General features: G+C 40.7%; 1 protein-coding gene across 3 annotated transcripts in view; it reads left to right on the top strand.

Annotated features, from left to right (window-relative positions):
• The first annotated feature begins 17707 nt into the window (after window positions 1-17707).
• The window catches only part of VIRMA (vir like m6A methyltransferase associated), a 56712-nt gene continuing 52908 nt past the window's right edge, over window positions 17708-21511 (top strand). For all 3 annotated transcript variants that reach the window (XM_040494000.1, XM_040494001.1, XM_040493999.1), the window contains exon 1: window positions 17708-17838. In XM_040494000.1, the coding sequence (XP_040349934.1) occupies window positions 17776-17838 (63 nt within the window). In that variant the 5' untranslated portion in view covers window positions 17708-17775. The remainder of the gene's footprint in view (window positions 17839-21511) is intronic.

Here is a 21511-nt window from a genome sequence, read left to right as displayed (position 1 = left end):
AGAGAGAGAGAGAGAGAGAGAGAGAGAGAGAGAGAGAGGCACAAGCGGGGGAGGGGCAGAGGAAGATCCCGATAATAATATGGAGCCTGATGCGGGGCTCAAACCCATGAACGGTGAGATAATGACTTGAGGTGAAACTAAGAGTCAGATGCTTAATTGACTGAGCCACCCAGGTGCCCCTCTTCTGGTTTTTGATGGAGAATCATGGTTTTCACATTTCTTTTATACATTACTCACTTCCCAGATTTTTTTCTCCAGTGCCCTCTAAATCAATGAGATATTTGGGGAAGAAGTTTTCAAATAGTAATGGCAAATGTTAAAAAAAAAAAAAAAAAGACAACAGCATCAAAATGGAGTCACTTGTGCTAAGACTGTATCACCAAACTGAAACTTAATACCTAACCTACTTTGCAGTTTCAACCTCCCCCAGGAATATAATTTTAACTGGTCAGTCTGGAATTTCCTAGTCTGTGGTAGTGAGGTAATTCACTTAATAGACCCCTTTCATCCCCCCAAAGAAAGATGAGTAATCCACTCTTTCTTTGTCCCCGCCCCATTCTGCCTGTAGAAGTCTCCCCTTTTGTGCAGCAGTTTGGACAAGCTGTGCCTTTCTATTTGCTATATGGGATGCTGCCTGATTCATGACTCATTGAGTAAAGCCAATTAGATCTTTAAATTTTACTCAGTTGAATTTTTTTTTAAACACATGTTAAGTTTAATTTTAAAAAGATTCCCACAGGATTTTTTACAAAGACATGTATGAGACCTCTTCATTTTGTGAAATAGGGATAAGGTGGATTAAAGACTTTTTTTTTTTAAGTTTATTTTTGAGAGAGAGAGAGAGAGAGAGAGAGAAAGCACAAGCAGGGGAGGGGCAGAGAGAGAGAGAGAGGGGGACACAGAATCCGAAGCAGGCTCCAGGCGCTGATCTGTCAGCACAGCTGGGCTCAAACCCACAAACCAAGAGATCATGACCTGAGCCGAAGTTGGACATTTAACTGACTGAGTCCACCCAGGTGCTCCAAAGATGATTTTTAATAGGGAACATTTTCTGGAAGTATTAGAAAGTATGGGTGCCATTCTCCTGTGATTTTAGAGCTCTTGTGCATTTAGATTCTAAAATTTACACTGTGACAGTGCCCTTAACAATTTGCCATTCCCAGAGATAACTATTTAATGTTGATTCATTTCTTTCTAACCACAGTAACAAAACCAGTTACAAAAAGATTTGGCACAGAACTCTTTGGCAGACAAAAGTCTAGTGAAATTATGAAACAATCACTTCATATTGCTAAAAAATTATAAAATGGCATTTAATCTTATGGTTGCTAAATTCACTCCTGGTTCTGTAATTGATTTTTTGTTTGTTTGGTTTTACATTGTTTCTTTAAATTTGAGGATATTTGACATACAATGCTACATTAGTATGGCTCTGTAATTGTTGACTTGGTAACTAAGTACAGACCAGTTCCAACCACCAGAGACAGCCAAGTCTGAAGACGTCAGATGTTTGCCTTGACACAGTCTTTTCCAAAACATGTTCCAAGGCTATTAAAGGTGTTCCTCAGAAAAAAGTTTCTCCAAAGAAGTTGTTGAAACAATTGACTACACAAAATTCAACACTCTCTCTGCTGAAGCATTTCTTAAAGCCTTCACTATATTAATGTGCAATGGGAACCTCTAAGAGGAGGTTACAGTATATACTATTTGTCAAATGTATTTGATCATAGGACTTTTTTTTTCCTTTTTTGGTTTTGTTTTGTTTTTGAGGAGCATCCCATAGGACTAACATTTAACCAGAAAAGATGGATTTTACAATGTGGTTTTGAGACAGTTTATGTAGGCATTTTTGTCAGTTGCCTTCCTAGCAACATCTTCCTCTTCTCTCTTCTTGCAACCCTCAGTTTCCATTTTGAGATCCTAAGGTTCTAGGGAGGCTGATTCTGCCCCTCAATCCAGGGATGAAACATATGACCTAGGCTAATCCCATTCAGTGTGTTCCATCCAACAGACTACAGTGATGGGTTCAGGGGTGGGCAGATAGCGAAACCAATCCAATCAGAATTTTCTTGGAAATTCATGTGGGAGAATTGTGCCGGCTTTTTCCTGTTGGATGTATGAAAGTAAGCCATCACAGGAACTTTAGGCTATCATCCTGGAAATGCAGAGAGCCAGCTTTAAGACAAAGGCAAGAACAAAGAAGGCAGAGTGTACAGTGAGAAACTGGTCCTCAGGGAACGTGGAGCTTGCTAGCCCTGCCTCTGGACATCTTATGTACAACCCAATAGATTTCCTTTATTGTTAAGCCAGCTAAGTTTGGTTTTCTTATTTGTGATGAAATTCCTACTAACTGATGAGAGTTTGCTTACCATAGTCAGACATACACTATAAAGGTTTGCAGACCCTTTTAAGAAAATAAGTACCTATTTAACCATAGAAGGAAGATTGACTCCTCTCTCCCCTCCTCTTGAAGTTGACTTTCAGAGTTTCACTTTCCCTTGGGATCTGTAATTGTTTATTGTTGCTATGACAACGATGTTCCAAAAGTGTGCTGTTCTCATTTTTACGCTCCTGTATAAGTGTAATCAAACCCTCCTGCTCCAATGTCATCAAATCAGCATTTATAGAACCTACTCTGTACCAGGAACGAAGGGTTCAAAAATATGACAGTTCTTGATTTTGAAGAAGCTCAGTCTAAGAGTTTCAAATTTTCCAAACAATTTTACTCAAAATTATGGGAAATAAATATAAAAATTGGAAGCATTATAAAAGTCTGTTTTACAAAGAAGTTTCCACAGTTGGCACAGTTGTCCTTATTCTACTGCCTTTTTGAGATATTTTCACTGTGGCTCCAAAGAGTTGGCCCAAAGTAGCCTGCTTAGGTCCCTCACCTCCTGGCTCCTCCCTTTTCTCTCCGTGGAAGAAGCTGTCTTCATTTAATACCCAGAAGCAATTTCTTAGGTGTTTTGGTTTTATTTATTTTTAGGCAAAATTCACATAATATAAAATTAATTAATTATTTTTTAAAGTTTATTTATTTTGAGAGAGAGAGAGACAGAGAGAGAGAGTGCACTTGTGCGCATGAGCAGGGGAGGGGCAGAGAGCAAGGGAGAGACAGAGAATCCCAAACAGGTTCCTCACAGTCAGCAGAGACCCCGAGGTGGGGCTCCATCCCATAAACCAAGAGATCATGACCTTAGCCAAGATCGAGTCAGACCCTTAACTGACAAGCCACGCAGGTGCTCCTAAAACTAATCACTTATAAGTGAACAATTCAGGGGCAACTGGGTGGCTCAATCAGTTAAGCTTGACTTCCGCTCAGGTCAAGATCTCACAATTCGTGAGACTGAGCCCCGAGTAGGGCTCCTCTTCGCTGGGGGTGTAGCCTGCCTGAGATTAGCTCTCTCCCTCTCCCTCTGCCCCTACCCCATTCGTGCATATGCACTCTCTCTCATTCTCTAAAAAAAAAAAAAGGTAAAGTGAACAATTACATTTACACTTAGTACATTTACAATGTTGCACAACCACAACATTTTATTACCCTCAAAACATTTTCATATTCCCTCAAAAAACCCTGTGCCCATTAGGCAGTTACGTCCCTTCCCACCCTGTCCTCAGTCCCTGGCAACTACCAATCTGCTAATTTTGTGGATTTACCTATTCTGGATATTTAATATAAATGGAATCATACAATATGTGGTCTTTTGTGCCTGGCTTCTTTCACTTAGCATAATATTTTCAATGTTCATTCATACTACAGCATATGTTAGGAGTTCATTTCCTTTTATGGCTGATTAATAGCCTGTTGTATGATACATTACAATTTACCAATTTATCAGTTGATGGACACTTGAGTTGTTTCCACTTTGGAGCTACTGTGAATACTGCTGTATATACAAATATTTGAGTCTCTATTTCCATTTCTTTGGGTGTATGCCTACGAGTGGAATTTCTGGATCACATGGTAATTCTGTGATTAACTTTTTGAGGAACCACCAAACTGTTTTCCACAATAGATGCACCAGTTACATTTAATTTCTTCACATCCTAACCAACACCTGTTAATTATATTTTGTTCATTATAGCCATATTACTGGGTGTGAAGCAGTATTTCATTGTAGTGTTTTTTTTTTTTTTGGTTTTTAAAAGTTTTTATTTTAATTCTTATATTAGTTATATCAGTTTCAAGTGTACAATATAGTGCTTCAGGTGTACAATACAGTGATTATATTAGTTTCAGGTGTAGAGTACAGTGATTCAACAATTCCATACATCACCCGGTGCTCATCGTGACAAGTGCACTTCTTAATCCCCATCTATTTAATTCATATCTCCACCCCTCCCCTCTTCATGTAGTTTTTTTTTTTTCCACTGTAGTTCTGATTTGCATTTCCCTAATGACTAATGATGTTGAGCATCGTTTCATGTGTTTGTTGATTATCTGCATATCTGCTTTGGAGAAATATCTATAAAGTCCTTTGCCCATTTTTTTTTTTTTTTAGTGTTTATGTATTTTGAAAGAGACAGAGAACATGTGCGCATGCATGCACATGAGGGAGTGGGGGAGGAGCAAAGAGGAGAGGGAGAGAATCCCAAACAGACTCTGAGCCATCAGTGCAAAGCCCAACATGGGGGTTTTAACCCATGAACCTCAAGATCATGACCAGAACTGAAATCAAGAAGAGTTGGACGCTTAACTAAAGTTGGATGTTTTAATTAAAGTGTCTTTTTGTTGTTGAGCTATAAAAGTTCTTTATATATTCTAGATTGAAGCCCTTATTAGGTATATGATTTACAAGTATTTTCTCCTGTTCTGTAAATTACCCTTTCACTTTCTTGATAACATCCTTTAGTTCCTAGGCATTTAACCCTTCATTCAGCAAAACCACCTTAACTATTTATCTTGGACCTCCCTCTTTGTTTCAAGTTTCTATCTGAAAAACACACTTCCTCCCTCATATCTGACATCAGAAGTGACCTTACCCTTCCTGGGAGACCTGCAAGAATGTAGCTTCATCCCTACAGCATAGTACTGTCTCAATATAACAAAGCATAATAATCATAGCATTCATATAACAGAGAATTGCACACTTGTAGTAACAGAGAGGTACTTTTTTCTTGCAGATACTCTCAGGGAATAGCCACTTCGGCTCAGGTCATGATCTCACTGCTTGTGAGTTCAAACCCCGAGTTGGGCTCTGTGCTGCTGACAGCTCAACGCTTGGAGCCTGCCTCAGATTCTGTCTCTGTCGCTCTCTGCCCCTCCCCCACCCCTCTCTCTCTTGAAAATAAACATTAAAAAATTAGAATATAGAAAAAAATTAAAATGAGATTCATTGTGAAACACCCCTCTTGGTATATTTGTTTCTAGCTTTTTTATATTCGTGGATTATTAAAATTTTGTTTAGTTTTACATAGCTGTAATTATACATTTCCTATGTGATTCTAAGTTATTCATAAATATTTTGATGGCTGTAAAACACTTCATTTTATGATTATAACATTGTTTAAAATTACTACTATTTTATTGGACATTTAACATGTCTAATTTCTTGTTATTACACATGATGTGATAGATGTTTTGTAAATAAAGCTGATTTTACCATTTTGTGATTACATCTTTAAGATAAACTTCCAAAATGAAAAGTATTGGGTCAAAGGGCATGAATCTTTTATGGATATGTGTTTAGACCCAGTATTACTAATATCAACCTATCAATATTCATTTAAACGTAGGATCACTCTAGTATATTTTATTTATTTATAAATTTTTACGTTGATTTCTTTTCTTTTCTTTCTTTCCTTTTTACTTTAGAGAAAGAGTGTGAGCAGGGGAGAGGGACAGAGAGGACCTTAAGCAGAATCTTAGGAGCCTAACTCGAGGCTTGATCTCATGACCCTGAAATTGAGTCAGTCGCTCAACCGACTGAGCCAACCAAGTGCCTCATGCTAGTATATTTTAAAATATATTACTACAACGTGGCAAGAATAAAAACTTTAAGGTACTGAATCGAAGTTCTTAAAAAATCAATTTGTAGGGGCCCCTGGGTGGCTCAGTCAGTTAAGCGTCCGACTTCAGCTCGGGTCACGATCTCACGGTCTGGGAGGTCGAGCCCCGCGTCGGGCTCTATGCTGACAGCTCAGAGCCTGGAGCCTGCTTCCGATTCTGTGTCTCCCTCTCTCTCTGCCCCTTCCCCGTTCATGCTCTGTCTCTGTCTCAAAAAATAAATAAACGTTAAAAAAAAAATCAATTTGTAGAACAAAACAGATGCCTGGTACAAACAAAAGAAAAACATCCTTACTTTTCAATGCTTTTTTTTTTCTCCATTCTTTTTTACGACATTGCAAAAGTAACTAGCAATGTTTTACTATTTCAGTCTTAGAAGTGAGGACATTGTTAATCTAAGGAAATCCTAAAACCATTCACAAATAGTCAAATGAAAATGGGATAAGGCATCAAGCTTAATCAGTCAGTAGCAGGTCCATAGGGCTCCTTGAGCTGGTACTGATATGGCTATTGGAGTATATAATAAAGAACAGAAACTCCTATTATCATCCAGATGCTTGACATTTAGATGACTATATAATGTTAACCATAACTTGCAGGTTTTACAATTAAGAGACTATAGTCACTGTACCTCTGCCAGCAGGTGGCAGTAGATATTGTAACTAGTCCTTGGGGTTCAAAATGTAAAATCTTTTGTCTGAGATTTTAATTTTCAACATAACTTTTTATATTTAAATAATAACAGCAGTATACTTTAGGAACCAGATGGATTCATCGTGTCATCATCTTGTCCCATCTTTATTTCTGTCATTGGTACCGACCAGAATTTTACAGTGTCAATCAGTAAATGATAAGCTGCATGCACTTAAGCTCATCATAAGAGACCACTGTTGTTTTTTTTTTTTTTTAATAATGTTTATTCTTGAGAGAGAGAGAAAGAGAGAGAAAGCACAAGTGGGCAGAGAGAGGGAGACAGAATCTGAAGCAGATTCCAGGCTCCAAGCTGTCAGCACAGAGCTGGACGCAGGGCTCAAACCTACGATTGCTTTGGCTATTTGGGGTCTTTTCTGGTTCCATACGAATTTTAGGATTGTTTGTTCTAGCTCTGTGAAGAATGATGGTGTTATTTTGATTGAGATTGCTCTGGCCATCTCATTCTTATGTCCTTCAGAATTTAGTTCAAATTCTATGTCCATGAAGATCAACTAACCACCCCAATTCTCATTTATTCATTCATTCAACAAATACATAAAGAGAGCACTTATTGTGTTCAGGTAGTATTAGGCATGGAAATACAACCATGACAATGGTGTAGTTCCTTTCTTCAAGGGATTTATGGTCTGTTTTTCTTTTCTTTTTTTAGGTAGGCTCCATGCCCAATATAGGGCTTGAACTCACAACTCTGAGATCAAGAGTCACTTGCTCTGCGAACTGAGCCAGCCAGGTGCCTCAAGGGGTTTACAGTTTCTAAAGCTAAAGTTAATTACAATGCAGAAATAAGTCATGTAATAAAGTGTACAATAAAAGCATATAGCTGCCCCTTGCTTGTATTGGGTGTGGTGGTCAGGGAAATTTTCCCAAGTTCTCAAAGGTGTATAGAGGATTAGCTGGCAAAGTAGACAACAGCTACATAGAGATACATAGAGCATGATTAGAAGCATGGAAGCATAAGAAAATATCTGTTTTATTTTTATTTGTGAGAGAGAGAGAGCACAAGCAGGGGAGAGGGGCAGAGGGAGAGAGAGGGAGAGGGAGAGAGAGAATCCCAAGCAGGCTCCATGCTCAGTGCAGAGTCTGATGTGAGCTCCTCACAGGCCTCGATCCCATGACCCTGGGATCATGACTTGAGGCAAAATCAAGAGTTGAATGCTCAACTGACTGAATCACCCAGGTGCCCCAAGAAAGCATTATCATCTGAAGACCAAAATCAAAGCAAACCAAAATTTTCAAGGATTCTAAACACTTAAGTTTTTCTAAATCTCTCTTTCCAGATCTGCATTTAATCTAGGGAATAAGCTAGTCAAATCTGTATCTGTCACCCTAGGGGATGGACTGGAATAGAGCATGACCAGTTAGAAAGCTGTTGCAGCTCAGCGGACAAATGCCAAAAAATTTATCAGCTCAGGCAGGGCATAGAATGGAGAGGAGGGGTCACATGTAAATGTCATTATGGAGGTGAGCCAATCAGCACTGACTGGATGGGATGGGAGTAAAGAGAATAAAACATGACTGCCAAGTCTCTAAGAAGCGAATGCAGAGTGGTAGAATAAGTGAATGGTGGTCTAGGGATCCCCATTTCTTTGGGGGTGAGGTGAACTAAGGATCATTGAAACTAAATTACTCTCTTATGGGGGCGCCTGGGTGGCGCAGTCGGTTAAGCGTCCGACATCAGCCAGGTCACGGTCTCGCGGTCCGTGAGTTCGAGCCCCGCGTCAGGCTCTGGGCTGATGGCTCAGAGCCTGGAGCCTGTTTCCGATTCTGTGTCTCCCTCTCTCTCTGCCCCTCCCCCGTTCATGCTCTGTCTCTCTCTGTCCCAAAAATAAATAAAAAACGTTGAAAAAAATTAAAAAAAAAATTACTCTCTGATGATCACACATCTGAGTGTCACAGCCCAGAGTACAACGTATTCTCTGTATGTTCCTCCAGATCCACCCTTCCCTGCTGGGCTCTTTGCCATGGCTGGCTATATACTGCATCACCTGAACTTCTCTGTCACCTGGCTTCTAATTGGGTTTGGTCCAAGGGAAAGACAGAGATCAGCGTGGGAGGAAAGTGATTGACGTATGCATGTTCCCTAGCTTTTTCCATGCACAGCTCAAGTTTTATCAGAGATTGAATTTCTTTAGATCAGTGTTTCTCAAACTAGTGATGAACAATCTTTCTTAAATTACCACCCCACCAATGACCAACACCTTAAAAAATAAGTAACAAAAGTGAATTACTAGAAAAGTGAAATTAAAAACTAAATACATACAAAATATAATCCTCAGGTTTTCTAAAACATAACATTTGGTTAAAAAAACATAACATTAGTCTGTTAAATTGGCATAGAAGTTTTTAAATGCTCACTCTCAGTTTCTGTCCTTCTCTCTTCCTAGATGGTTACAAACAGTTTGTAGATGGCTGGCCCCATGTTTACAGCTATAGCTCTGATGATTTCCTGTAAAGTTTCCTCCCAGTGCTCCTTTAGCCCTAGGGTGGTAGTGGCTTCTCAGGATTGTTTGTCCATAGATGCATTACCCTTGACTTTGCTCAGACTTCCTAAATAGTTCCTTCATGAAATATCCTTTTTTCCCCCCAGCTTTATTGAAACATAACTGACATTCAATAAAGTGCACAAATTTAAAGTGTGGAGCACGCGAATTTTGACAATGTACACTTTAAACCTATCACTATGACCAATAACCATACTCTACCTCAAAAGTTTCATTAAACATTTTCTTTTAAAAAAATTATCATTAAACATTCGTTTTTTTAAATTTTTATGTAAAAAAATTTTTTACTGTTTATTTATTTTTGAGACAGAGACAGAGAGTGAGTGGGGGAGAGGCAGAGAGCAAGGGAGACACAGAATCTGAAGCAGGCTCCAGGCTCTGAGCTGTCAGCACAAAGCCTGACACGGGGTTGGAACTCACAACAATGAGATCATGACCTGAGCCAGAGTCAGATGCTTGACCAACTGAGCCACCCAGGTGCCCCTAGACATTCTTTGAAAAAAAAAATTTTTTTTTTAATGTTTATTTACTTTTGAGAGAGAGACAGGGTGTGAATGGGGGAGGTGAAGAGAGACACACAGAATCCAAAGCAGGCTCCAGGCTCTGAGCTGTCAGCACAGAGCTGGATTCGGGGCTTGAACCCATGAACCATGAGATCATGGTTAACTGACTGAACCACCCAGGCACCCATAAACATTCATTTTTTAAAGCTCTGTGCCAAACATGGGGCTTGAACTCATGACCCCAAGATCAAGAGTCACATACTCCACCAATTAAGCCAGTCAGGCACCCCATATTACTAAATTTATTTTTATTTTTATTTTAGAGAGAGAAAGATAAAGACATAGCACAAGCTGGAGAGGGACAGAGGGAGAGAGAGAGATTCTTAAGCAGGTTTCAAGCTCAGCGCACAGCCCGATGTTGAGCTTGATCCTATGACCCTGGGATCATGACCTGAGCCGAAATCAGGAGTTGGACGCTCAACCGACTGAGCCACCCAGGTGCCCCTCATTAAACATTCTTGAATTAAACATTTTGAATGTGCCACCTCTTCCCTGTCAAAACCCTGAGTCCTGAGCCCCCAAAATTCATGTTTTCATAAAGTTCAGTCATACTCTTTATACTCTATTCTATAATTTTATACTCTTAGATGATCAATTATCTAACAATTATGTTTTATTTCTGTAACTATTGTTCATTCAAGATCATTACCATATTTCATTTTGTAGCATATGTCTCATTGATCTCAGAAGAACACTTGGTAAACAGTTGTTTTAATGTAGAACTGTTTGCGAGAAATAGAGACCCACACAAACTATTTAAATACAAGGGGATTATGGTAAGAAGCATTCATTTCAAACAAGAGCAGTGACATGGCTGGGCCTACCTCAGTACTGGGACCTCAGCACAGGTGACCATCAATGCTTGCTCCAGTCTAATCCTTTGTGATTAATTTGACTTGGTTCTGCTCCATGAATCTGCATCCTTTTGTCTCACTACCGGCTGGTAATTTCACTCTGATATCTCATCTTTTTGAGTCAGAACTTGCTGCCAATTGAGGACTCCCTACAACCTACCTTGTGCCAGGTGACTATCCTTGTTCCAATTAGCTGAAGCTGGGAGAGCACAAACTGAGGAAGACTTAGATAGGGGTAGAATCTCTGATGCGGGGGTATAAGTGGGTCCAGAGGGAGAGGAACCTAACTAGTATTTGCTCATCAACTAACATAAAGTTCTTATATAAAAGTAAGTTTTTAGTCAACTCTATTCATTCTACAGCCATCTTCATTCAAATCTCACCTAACCTTTGTATTTATGCTTTTCTTTGAAAGTGCTGAAAGAATAATCCATAAGGCTGATGTCACTAGCTCTTAAGGGTATAGAAATCATTGAAGTTGTTAAGAGCAAGTTTAAGCTTCAAGGGCTAGTGGTTAAGTTCTAAAAAGTTAGAGAAGCTTCTCTGTGTACTTTTTAGAGCTTATCATATGCATGATGAAGCTCTAAGAGGGAAGTAGGGTATACAAAATTTCCCAAGTTATTTTTTTTATCACGGAAACCTTTTCCCACGGGCTTATTAAGGGAACATGCTTTGAGAGATTATTCATCTGCTAAATACAGTAGAGCAATTTAAAAAAAGTGCCTTATGTAAGGTTTATAGTCTACATAGTGCAGGCTCTGTACTGAAGGGTAGAACTGAGCCATGAAGTTTTGGCTGTTTGCCTATCTTTTTTTTTTTTTTAACGTTTATTTATTTTTGAGACAGAGAGAGACAGAGCATGAACGGGGGAGGGGCAGAGAGAGAGGGAGACACAGAACCGGAAGCAGGCTCCAGACTCTGAGCCATCAGCCCAGAGCCTGACGCGGGGCTCGAACTCACGGACCGTGAGATCGTGACCTGAGCTGAAGTCGGACGCTTAACTGACTGAGCCACCCAGGCGCCCCATTGCCTATCTTTATTTACTTTTTTTTTTTTTTTTTTAAGATTTTATCTTTAAGTAGGGGCGCCTAGGTGGCTCAGTCGGCTCAGGTCATGGTCTCATGGTCTGTGAGTCTGAGCCTTGTATCAGGCTCTGTGCTGCTGACAGCTCAGAGCCTGGAGCTTGCTTTGGATTCTGTGTCTCTCTCTCTCTCTGCCCTTCCCCCGCTCATGGTCTCTCTCTCTCTCTCTCTCTCTCTCTCTCTCTCTCAAAAATAAATAAACATTAAAAAAACATTTAAGATTTTACCTTTCAGTAACCTCTATACCCAATACAGGGCTAGAACTCATCATCCTGAGATCAAGAGTCACATGCTCTATTGACTGAGCCAGCCAGGCACCCCTATTTGCCTATCTTTAAAATAGCCAGGATCCCAGAGTGTTAATGCCTTTATGAAGCTGCAAAATGGGGCACCTGGGTGGCTCAGTCGGTTAAGCGTCCAACTTCAACTCAGGTCACGATCTCGCGGTCCGTGAGTTCGAGCCCCACGTTGGGCTCTGGGCTGATGGCTCGGAGCCTGGAGCCTGCTTCCAATTCTGTGTCTCCCTCTCTCTCTGCCCCTCTCCCATTCATGCTCTGTCTCTCTCTGTCTCAAAAATAAACGTTAAAAAAAAAAATGAAGCTGCAAAATAATTGAAAAATAGCTGGTCATTAAACCTTTTGGAACAATTGGCACTAATCGGTGTGCTTATTTCAAGATACTTTGTGTAGATAATAGCTTACAATCCTTGTTTCTCAAATTTTTAGGTAATTTCCAGACTACATTTTGAAGAATGATGTAGAAGTTTCACAGCAAGCCTTTGGCTGTGGGGAATTATCATAATCAAGCCTCATGGAAAGAGGGTGGCAGCTGTTACTTTTAATCAGTGTGCTCAGCTAGGGAGGAAAATGAAAGCTCTTTGTGTTCCTGCTGGTGGATGGATGTCTTACAGTTGGCAGTTTGCCAGATTACCCAATCAGTTGTTCTTGATATACTTGGTCTCTGGAGAGGTTGAAATGCTTGGCAGTTCATTCAGACCCTCCTCCTGCTCTGTATACTTGTGTGCATGTCAGTCACCTGGGAAAGGAGCTCATCTGTTACCGAATAAATGCAACCTTGAGTTATCCTGGACTGGTTAGCTCCCTCCCACATCTTTGCTTTTTTGTCAAGTTGCTCCTGGCATGCATTCAGATCCACACAAATTGCTTTTCACATCAAAGACAATTTTTGCTTTCCTTCAAGTTGCTCTTTTCACTGTGGGGTGGTGGAAATCAAAGAGGGAAAGACACTATGGCTGGCCAAATAGCAACAGTTACTATGGACTGTTTACAGAGCACTGTTCAGGGTGAGTTTGATAATCTGATGAGCAAGACAGACAAAAATGAAAGAATAAGAATAGTACAACCTAATCATATCATATATAACACATATACAATATGTAATGCTCTAAGTGATTCAAAATAGCAAACAAGAAATCGGTTCATTCAATAACCATTTTTGAGTGTTTAGTGTATGCCACATACTAAGTAAGGATGTACTGGTGAACAAAACCAGGTGATGAAGATTTACCCATGTTTCCTTCTAAGAGTTGAATGGTTTTAGCTTGGGCCCTCAACTCATTTTGAGTTTTTTTTTTTTTAAGTTTATGTATATATGTATGCATGTATTTTGAGAGAGAGAGCACACTCGAGAAGGAGGGGCAGAGAAGGGGGAGAGTGAGAGAATCCCAAGCAGGCTCTGCACTGACAGTGGGCTTGATCCCACGAATCATGAGATCATGACCGGAGTCGAAATCAAGAGTCAGACGCTTAACCGACTGAGCTTCCCAGGTGCCCTATTTCTAGCCTCTTAATTCTATTCCATTGGTCTGTATGTTTATCCTTATGGCTTTACTACAGTTCTGATTGCTGTAATTTTATAGTAGGTTCTGAAATCAAGAAGTGTGTGTCCTCCAAATGTGTTCTTCTTTTTTCAAGATTGTTTTGGCTATTTGTGGGTCCCTTGAAATTCCATGTGAATTTGAAGATCAGACTCTCCATTTCTGAAAAAAAAAAAGCCATTAGGATTTTGATAAGGGTTGCATTGGATCTGTAGATCACTTTAGGTAATATTGTCATCTTAACAATATTGTCTTCCAATCCATGAATATGGAACGTCTTTCCATTTGTCTTAATTTTTTTAAAGCAATTATTTTATAGTTTTCAGTGTACAAGGCTTTCACCTCCTTGGTTAAATTTATTCCTTAGGTATTTTATTCTTTTGGATGCTATTGTAACTGTATGTAGGTTTTTGAAAGCCATTTCACAGGAGTCATATTTAAAGCAGAGGAAACCATGTAAGCCATAGGGCACAGTGATGTGAAATACCTTTGTATTAAGGGAGCCATATCTAGCTGGGAATGGCTGAATGATCAAATGGTGGTAGGAAAAAGGTGAAAAACTGAGCAAGTAAAAGCGAATTTGAGAAGTGATAGACACTTCTGTGAGAAGTGATAGACAGTCAATTAGGGATTCTTGGCTCTCCTAGAAATCTGGTTAGTACTTTGTATCTTCTTTGACCTCCTACACATTTTTCTGTCCTCTGAATCATAGCTGATGATCTCACTGAGACAATAGAAAACTATGAAAAAGGAACTCTCTCATTTCCACACACTAAATTATTACTCCCATTTGCATGTGTACTCATGGACTCCTTCTTGCCCCTGGTCACCAGGGAGTAGGCATTTCTAGCAAAGGTCACTTTCTACTTGGCTACCAGGTACCACCCCCCAAACCCACCTACTCACTATTTTGCTGTCTCTTTCTCATCACTGTTTCTCTCTCCATTGCTTCATTCCCACCAGTCGACATGCTCTGTTATTTCCCATCTTAAAAACATTTTTTCCTGACCCCAGGTCCCCCTCTCACAACCACCTCATTTCGCTTTTTATGCAACAAAAGTTCTTGAAAGAGGTATTGTATTCAAGTTTTCTTTATTCGATTCTTTTATTTTTAACTAGAGACAGAGCAGTGAGTGGGGAGGGACAGAGACAGAAACAGAATCTGAAGTAGGCTCCAAGCTCTGAGCTGTCAGCACAAAGCCCAATGTGGGGCTCAAAGTCACACACCATGAGATCATGACCTGAGCTGAAGTTGGACGCTTAACCAACTGAGCCACCCAGGTGCCCCTTTACTCCTTGATTCTTATTCATCTTTCAAAATTTGCTAACAGGTAATATATGTACATGGTAATAGATTACCTTTATTTTTATACTTTAACCATCAAACTCCCCTCCCTAGAGGCAACAACTATTACCAGTTTCTTAAATAATTCTTTCAGAGATAATCTATAAATTCAAATACACATATAGCATATATGTACAACACAAAACAAATGGTGACCCCTAATGTAAACTATGGACTTTAGTTAATAATAATGTATCCATACTGGTTTATCAATTGTAATAAATGTACCACACTAAAGCAAGATATTAATAATTGAGGATGCTCTGAACAGGGGGGAAAGGGAATAAATGGGAACTCCTGTATTATCTGCTGAATTTCCTGTAAAACTAAAACAATTCTAAAAAATAGTCTATTAATTAAAAAAAAATCTACCTCACATTACTCTTAGGCCAAAAAGAAAATTAAAACTAAGAAAATCAGAGTATGTAAAAATACCAATAATAAAGGTACTACATCATATATTACTTACAGTTAAAGCAGAGCTTAGGGGAAAGTTTGTAGACGTATACAATAAATGATGAATATAAATAATTTAAGCATCACCACAGAAATTAGAAAAAGAACTGCATATAGGCCTTAAAAAGGCAGAAGAAAGGAATTAGTAAATTCAAAAGCAGAAATTGGGGTGCCTGGCTGACTCAGTCAGTGGAGCGTGCTACTTAATTTCAGGGTTGTGAGTTCAAGCCCCACACTGTGCTATTTAAAAATAAAATCTTAGGGGCGCCTGGGTGGCGCAGTCGGTTAAGCGTCCGACTTCAGCCAGGTCACGATCTCGCGGTCCGTGAGTTCGAGCCCCGCATCAGGCTCTGGGCGGATGGCTCAGAGCCTGGAGCCTGTTTCCGATTCTGTGTCTCCCTCTCTCTCTGCCCCTCCCCCGTTCATGCTCTGTCTCTCTCTGTTCCAAAAATAAATAAACGTTGAAAAAAAAATTTTTTTTTTAAATAAAATCTTAGGGGAGCCTGGGTGGCTCAGTTGGTGAAGTGTGGGACTCTTATTTTGGCTCAGATCCTAATATCGGGCTCCGAGCTGACAGCACAGAACCTGCTTGGGATTCTCTCTCACCTCTCTCTCTGCCCTTTGCCCGCTAAAGCACACTTACTCTCCCTCTCTCTCAAAATAAATAAATAAACAAAAAAAAAAAATTCAGGTTCTGACTCAGCAGATATGGGGTGAGAGCTTGAAATTCTTCATTTAAGAAGAATAAAGTATACTTTTTTAAAGTTTATTTATTTTGAGACAGAGCTAGTGTGTGTGAGTAAGGGAGAGGCAGAGAGAGGGGGACACGGAGAATCTGAAGCAGGCTCCACACTGTCATCTCAGAAACTGACAGAGGGCTGCAACTCACCAACAGTGAGATCATGACCTGAGCTGAAACCAAGAGTCAGGCGCTTAACTGACTGAACCAACCAGGCGCCCCAAGAAAAATAAAATCTTAAAAAAAAAAAAAAGCAGAACTGAAAAATCAGAAAAGAGAAGAATGCTGGGAATAATAACTATGAATGCAAGAACGAGTTCTTTGAAAAAACAAACAGTAAAAGAGATGAACTGTTAGGTAAAGGCAGAAACTAGTGGGCTGAGGAAGGGGGTGAATGGAGATTTACTTTAAAATTTTTTCAAAATTATTTATTATTAAATATTTCAAGCATACCAAAAGGCACAAACAGTAATGTGAGGCACGCCTGTGAAACCATCACCAACCTAAAGAATAAACCATAATCAAGCCCTTGTGCGCTTCTCAATTACACCTCCCTCCAGTTTCCTACTATCTTGACATTTTAGTGTTTGTCATGCCAACGCATTTTGTAATTTTATAATTTATATACATGCCCTTGGAAAGTTATATTGTTTGCATGTTTTGAACACGATACATACTATTTTACACTACAGATTCTTCAGTCTGTTCGCTTAGTCGTTTTTCAGATGATCCATGTTAGATATGACACTGGTTCATTCTATTCTATGCGCTATTACATTGTATACACATACCACAATTTACTTATTGCTTCTTGTTGATGTCAACTAACAGATGTTTTTGCAACTATTAAGTTTTATCATGAACATTCTCGTATGCGTAGGTATTTCTTTGGGCACATGCATGAGAATTGTCTTAGAAGTGGGGCAGACACATGTAGTTTCACTAAATAATTCCTAATTGCTCTCCCAAGCACTCGTGCCACTTAGACTACAAAACAGTTCCAGTTGCTTCAATGTTCATCAACCCCGAGGCCATGAGACTTACTTTTCACTCTACATTTCTATGTTCATGGCATTTCACGTTATACAATTTCTTGTTTTGCTTCAATTAGTCCTCACCCTAAGACTGGGTTGGGCATTATTATTCACATTTGCAGATGAAAAAAACAAATAAAAAAAAATCTCTTCGTTTTTAGACTACAGTTGCTGCTTAAAAAAAAAAAGTCTTACTTTTCAGCCTCGCTTATTGAACCTTTTTCCTGTCAGCCCTGGAAAGGCTGCTTGCTTGGAAAAGAGGTTTCACTGGGCCGGGCGTCCACCGGGCGGTGTTCCTTACCCCTCCTCCACCCTCCTCGAATCCCGCTCGGCACCTTGCCATCCGAAGGCAGTCGTGGCTCTGCAACGCGGTGGAAGGACAGGGTTTGGACCACTAGCGATGCCGTAGTCCCCTCCTTTTCTCCCTCCGCCCTTCTCGGTGCTCCTGCGGCGCCCTCCGCCGCGCTGGAGAAGGCGGGGTCGGAGACTTCCGGCAGCACCACTCTTCGGGATAGGCCAATGCTCGCGGCGCCAGCGCTCCGGTCACCGGAAGTGCTGCGGTCTCTCCCTCTCCAGAGCCGCGGTCGCCGAGGTTGGAGCTCTGCCCCGGAAGTCCTCTCCCTATCCCCCGCCCGCGGCAAACATGGCGGTAGACTCGGCGATGGAGCTGCTATTTTTAGATACTTTTAAGCACCCGAGCGCCGAGGTAAGGCTTCCCAACTTGATTCCGATCCTGCTTGCCGACTCGTGGACCCTTACAAAAAGTCATTAGGCGGGCCTCGACTTTTCCTCCCGCCGATTGCCGCTTTAACGCCTCACAGACATAGCCCCCTCCCCCCCAGCTTGGGTGTAGGCACCGCGTCTGAGGGAGGGCGGCGGTAGACCCCCCCCCCCCCCCATTTCCCCCGGCTTTCCCTTAGTTCCCCAGGCCTTTGGTCGAGCTGGCTGCTCCGCTTGCCTTGTTCTTTTGTTGTTGTGCTGTTGTTCCTGTCAGCTTCGGACCTGGAGAAGGATCACGGTTTTCAAGTTTACCTGAGGTGGTGTTTGGGAGGGGTCTTGGACAGCTTGAGTTTGACAGCGCAGGTGACTGAGTAGGGTCCCTCAGGTTTCGTGGTTCCTGAATCCCTCCTCCTAGGTTTCCTTCCTGACAGGAGTTCTGCTGTCCAGATGTGACACTCGTTCGGTTCAGGATTGCGGCGTTCTCCAGTTTGCCCTGAAACTTTAATCCTTACCTTTTGGAAGGATTTCACACATTAGGACGCGAAGTTCTTACACGGAACGCCCTTTGCGTGGAGAATACTTGCGAAGAAGAGAGACTTGAGAGGATTGTAGCTCATCTGTCTGTGCAGCATAACTGTCTGTCTTGTCGTTTGGAGGGGCGAGGGTGGGGGTGGTGTGGACTCCTCGTTCTGTGATGACCGGAGTGCCCCTGAACGTCGGAGTGGCTCTGCGATATTTAAGTGGAAAGGAGCTAGGTAACTAACGGTTCCCGAAAGCTGGCCCAAATGAACATTAACCAGGTCCACAGAGAGAATGAAAACGGCCCCAGAGCTCACATTTCTCTTCCAGTGTAAACTTAGTTTAGTGAACGGTTCTTTCTTCGGAGCTAGTGATGATAGTGGGTAGTGGTTGTATCTTAATGCTTTGTTTGGCAAAATAAAAAAATTGACAACTTGGTGGTCTTCTAATTATTTCAACGAGTGGTTTATAGGTGTGTGAAAATAAAAACTTTTGGAAACTTGAACATGTCTTACTAACAATGAGTGAGTTTGTGGTCTCATTTCTTGTGGGTCAGTAAGCTCTGCCTGTCCCAACGACTGCCCGTACTTCAGTGACTGTACTTCCAGCTAAGCTTTAGAAAACTCATGATGGAGTTAGTAGTTGGATCAGAACGAACCTGTCATGTGTACAGTAATAAAGAACTGTTAGAAGTGAAAGAAAGAAGTCTGTGATGAGTTGGTGATGAGTTTAGGTAAATCGGCGTTAATTCACTTGTATATTTAAAAACCTAGTATTTCTTGGGGTACCTGGGTGGCTCAGTCTGTTAAGCGTCCCAGCTTCGGCTCAGGTCATGATCTGGAGCTTTGTTGGTTCAAGCCCCCGGGGCGGGCTCTGTACTGACAGCTCGGAGCCTGGAGCCTGCTTGGGATTCTGTGTCTCCCTCTCTCTCTGCCCCTCCCCCACTGTGTTTCTCTCGCTTGCTCTCTCAAAAATAAATAAACATTAAAAAATTAATAAATATCTAGTGTTTCTTCATTCATTCTTAGACAAACATTGAGGACCAGGAGAGGTCAGGACCAATTCTGGCAATGATTGAGGGAGGCTTAGTAGAGATCACATTTGAACAGAGTCTTGAAGGAAGACTAAGGGTTTGTGGGGAATATGGAATATTGAGCTGTTTGTTCTCAAGGAGTTTATAACTGACTATTGGAGGTTAGGTCCACAAAAGTATGATTCAAGTTAGAAGGCAATGAGTGTGTAAAGAAACAGTGGGAATCCCTTGGTGTTTATCATCTCTCTCTCTTTTCTCTCTGTCTCTCTGTCTCTCTCTCTGTTTTTAAAAGTAAGCTCTGTGCCCAGTGTGGGGCTCGAACTCATGACCTTGAGATCAAGAGTTGCATGTTCCACTGGCTGAGCCAGCCAGGCACCCTAGGGTTTATCATCTTTATTCCAAAATGCTCTGACGTATTAGGTCCCCGATGAGTATATATTTAGCTCCATTTGGTGCTACCAATAAGGCTACGTGATTTCAGAGGAGGGAGAGATCACTCTTCTTTTGAGAATACCAGGGAAGACTTGATCAAGGCAGTTAGCATGTGAACTTGGTCTTTGGTGGAAGAGGAAATGTTCCACAATTGTAGATAAGAAAGCGGGGCATTCTCCTGGAGTAGTCAGTCCTCTGTGGAGTATGCCAAAAATATTCGTATTAAGTGGCAGCCGCAGGGCAGTTCGAAGCCAGATCATGGAGTTCCTTGAATGCTCAGCAAAGGAGTATGGACTTTGTTTTATAGGAAATAGGTAGTTTTTGAGCAGGCAAATTAAATGACTAGTAAAATTCATTAAGTCAATTAATTGATCAGTAATACCTAAAATGATTCAGAAAAATTAGAAATGGCAAATAAGGAAGAAAAAGTGAGACGTCATGAAAGTTCGGGTTTAGCAGATGGGCAGTAATCACTGTCCACAGTTATTGAATGCTCATTTTGTGCAAGATGCGGTGCTTTAGTAATTTAAATATATTATCTCTAATTCTTTTAATAATTTTGGAAGATGCTTATCCCTATTTTATAGATAAGGAGAGTGAGTGTGAGAAGTTAGGTCATTTTCCTAAAGTGTCATAGCAGGATGAAGGCACAGTAATGTGGCTCTAAAGCCATGCCATACTGTGTCTCAGTAGGACTAAGTAGGAGGGGATAGGTACAAGATAAATTTTGGATATAGAGTTGATAGCATGGCAACTGATTGTGTGAGAGAGAAAGAGTAGTTAAAAGTTCTAGAGGTATAGTTTTAGAGACTAGAGAATTGGGAGGGCCATTGATAATAGAAAAGTCTGAAATTGGGTTTGATGGGAACAAGATAATTTTAGTTTTTGGTGTGTTTAGTGGTACACCAGAGAGATTTGCTCAAGTAGGAATTTGGAAATTTGTTTTAACAATTTCATTTATGAAAAATACTTCTGAAGGTGAGGTATAGCTCCAGGAGGGGCAATACAAATAAGAAAACAAAAAAATAAAAACTCCCAAAACCTATTGCCCTTGCCTTCAAAGAAGTTTGTTATCTGGTGAAGAAAATATTTAGTCACATTTCCCAAGGGGAATACTGAAAGGGGTTTGAGTCGTGTTAAATGAATTACAAATTGTGTTTGTGGTTTGTAGGCCACTTTATTAAAAATTTTAAAAACTTAGTAAACTTTTTAAAAAGTTTACTCATTTTGAGAGAGATTGAGAGAGCACAAATGGGGGAGGGGCGGAGGGAAAAGGTGGGGGTGGGGAGAGAGAGGGGGAAAAAATCTCAAGCAGGCACCATGCTGTCAGATGCGGGGCTCAAACCCTTGAATTGTGAGATCATGACATGAGCCGAAACCAAGAGTCAGACACTTAATGTATTGAGCCTCCCGGGTGCCGCAATTATTATTATTTTTTTTTAACATTTATTTTTGAGGGAGAGAGAGAGAGCAGATCCAAAGCGGGCTCTACACTGACAGCACAGAGCCTGACACAGGGTGTGAACCCACAAACTGAGAACCCACCGACTGAACCACCCACGTGCCCCTATTATTATTATTATTATTATTATTATTAATGTTTGTTTATTTTTGAGAAACATGAACAAGGGAAGGGCAGAGAGAGGGAGACAGCAGATCTAAAGTGGGCTCTGTG

The sequence above is a fragment of the Herpailurus yagouaroundi genome, unplaced genomic scaffold (assembly GCF_014898765.1).
Source record: "Herpailurus yagouaroundi ecotype Mexico unplaced genomic scaffold, PumYag 186, whole genome shotgun sequence".
In the NCBI taxonomy this organism is placed as follows: Eukaryota; Metazoa; Chordata; class Mammalia; order Carnivora; family Felidae; genus Herpailurus; species Herpailurus yagouaroundi.
The sequence above is the reverse complement of the archived record's forward strand: the minus strand, read 5'-3'. Positions and strand labels throughout refer to the sequence as shown.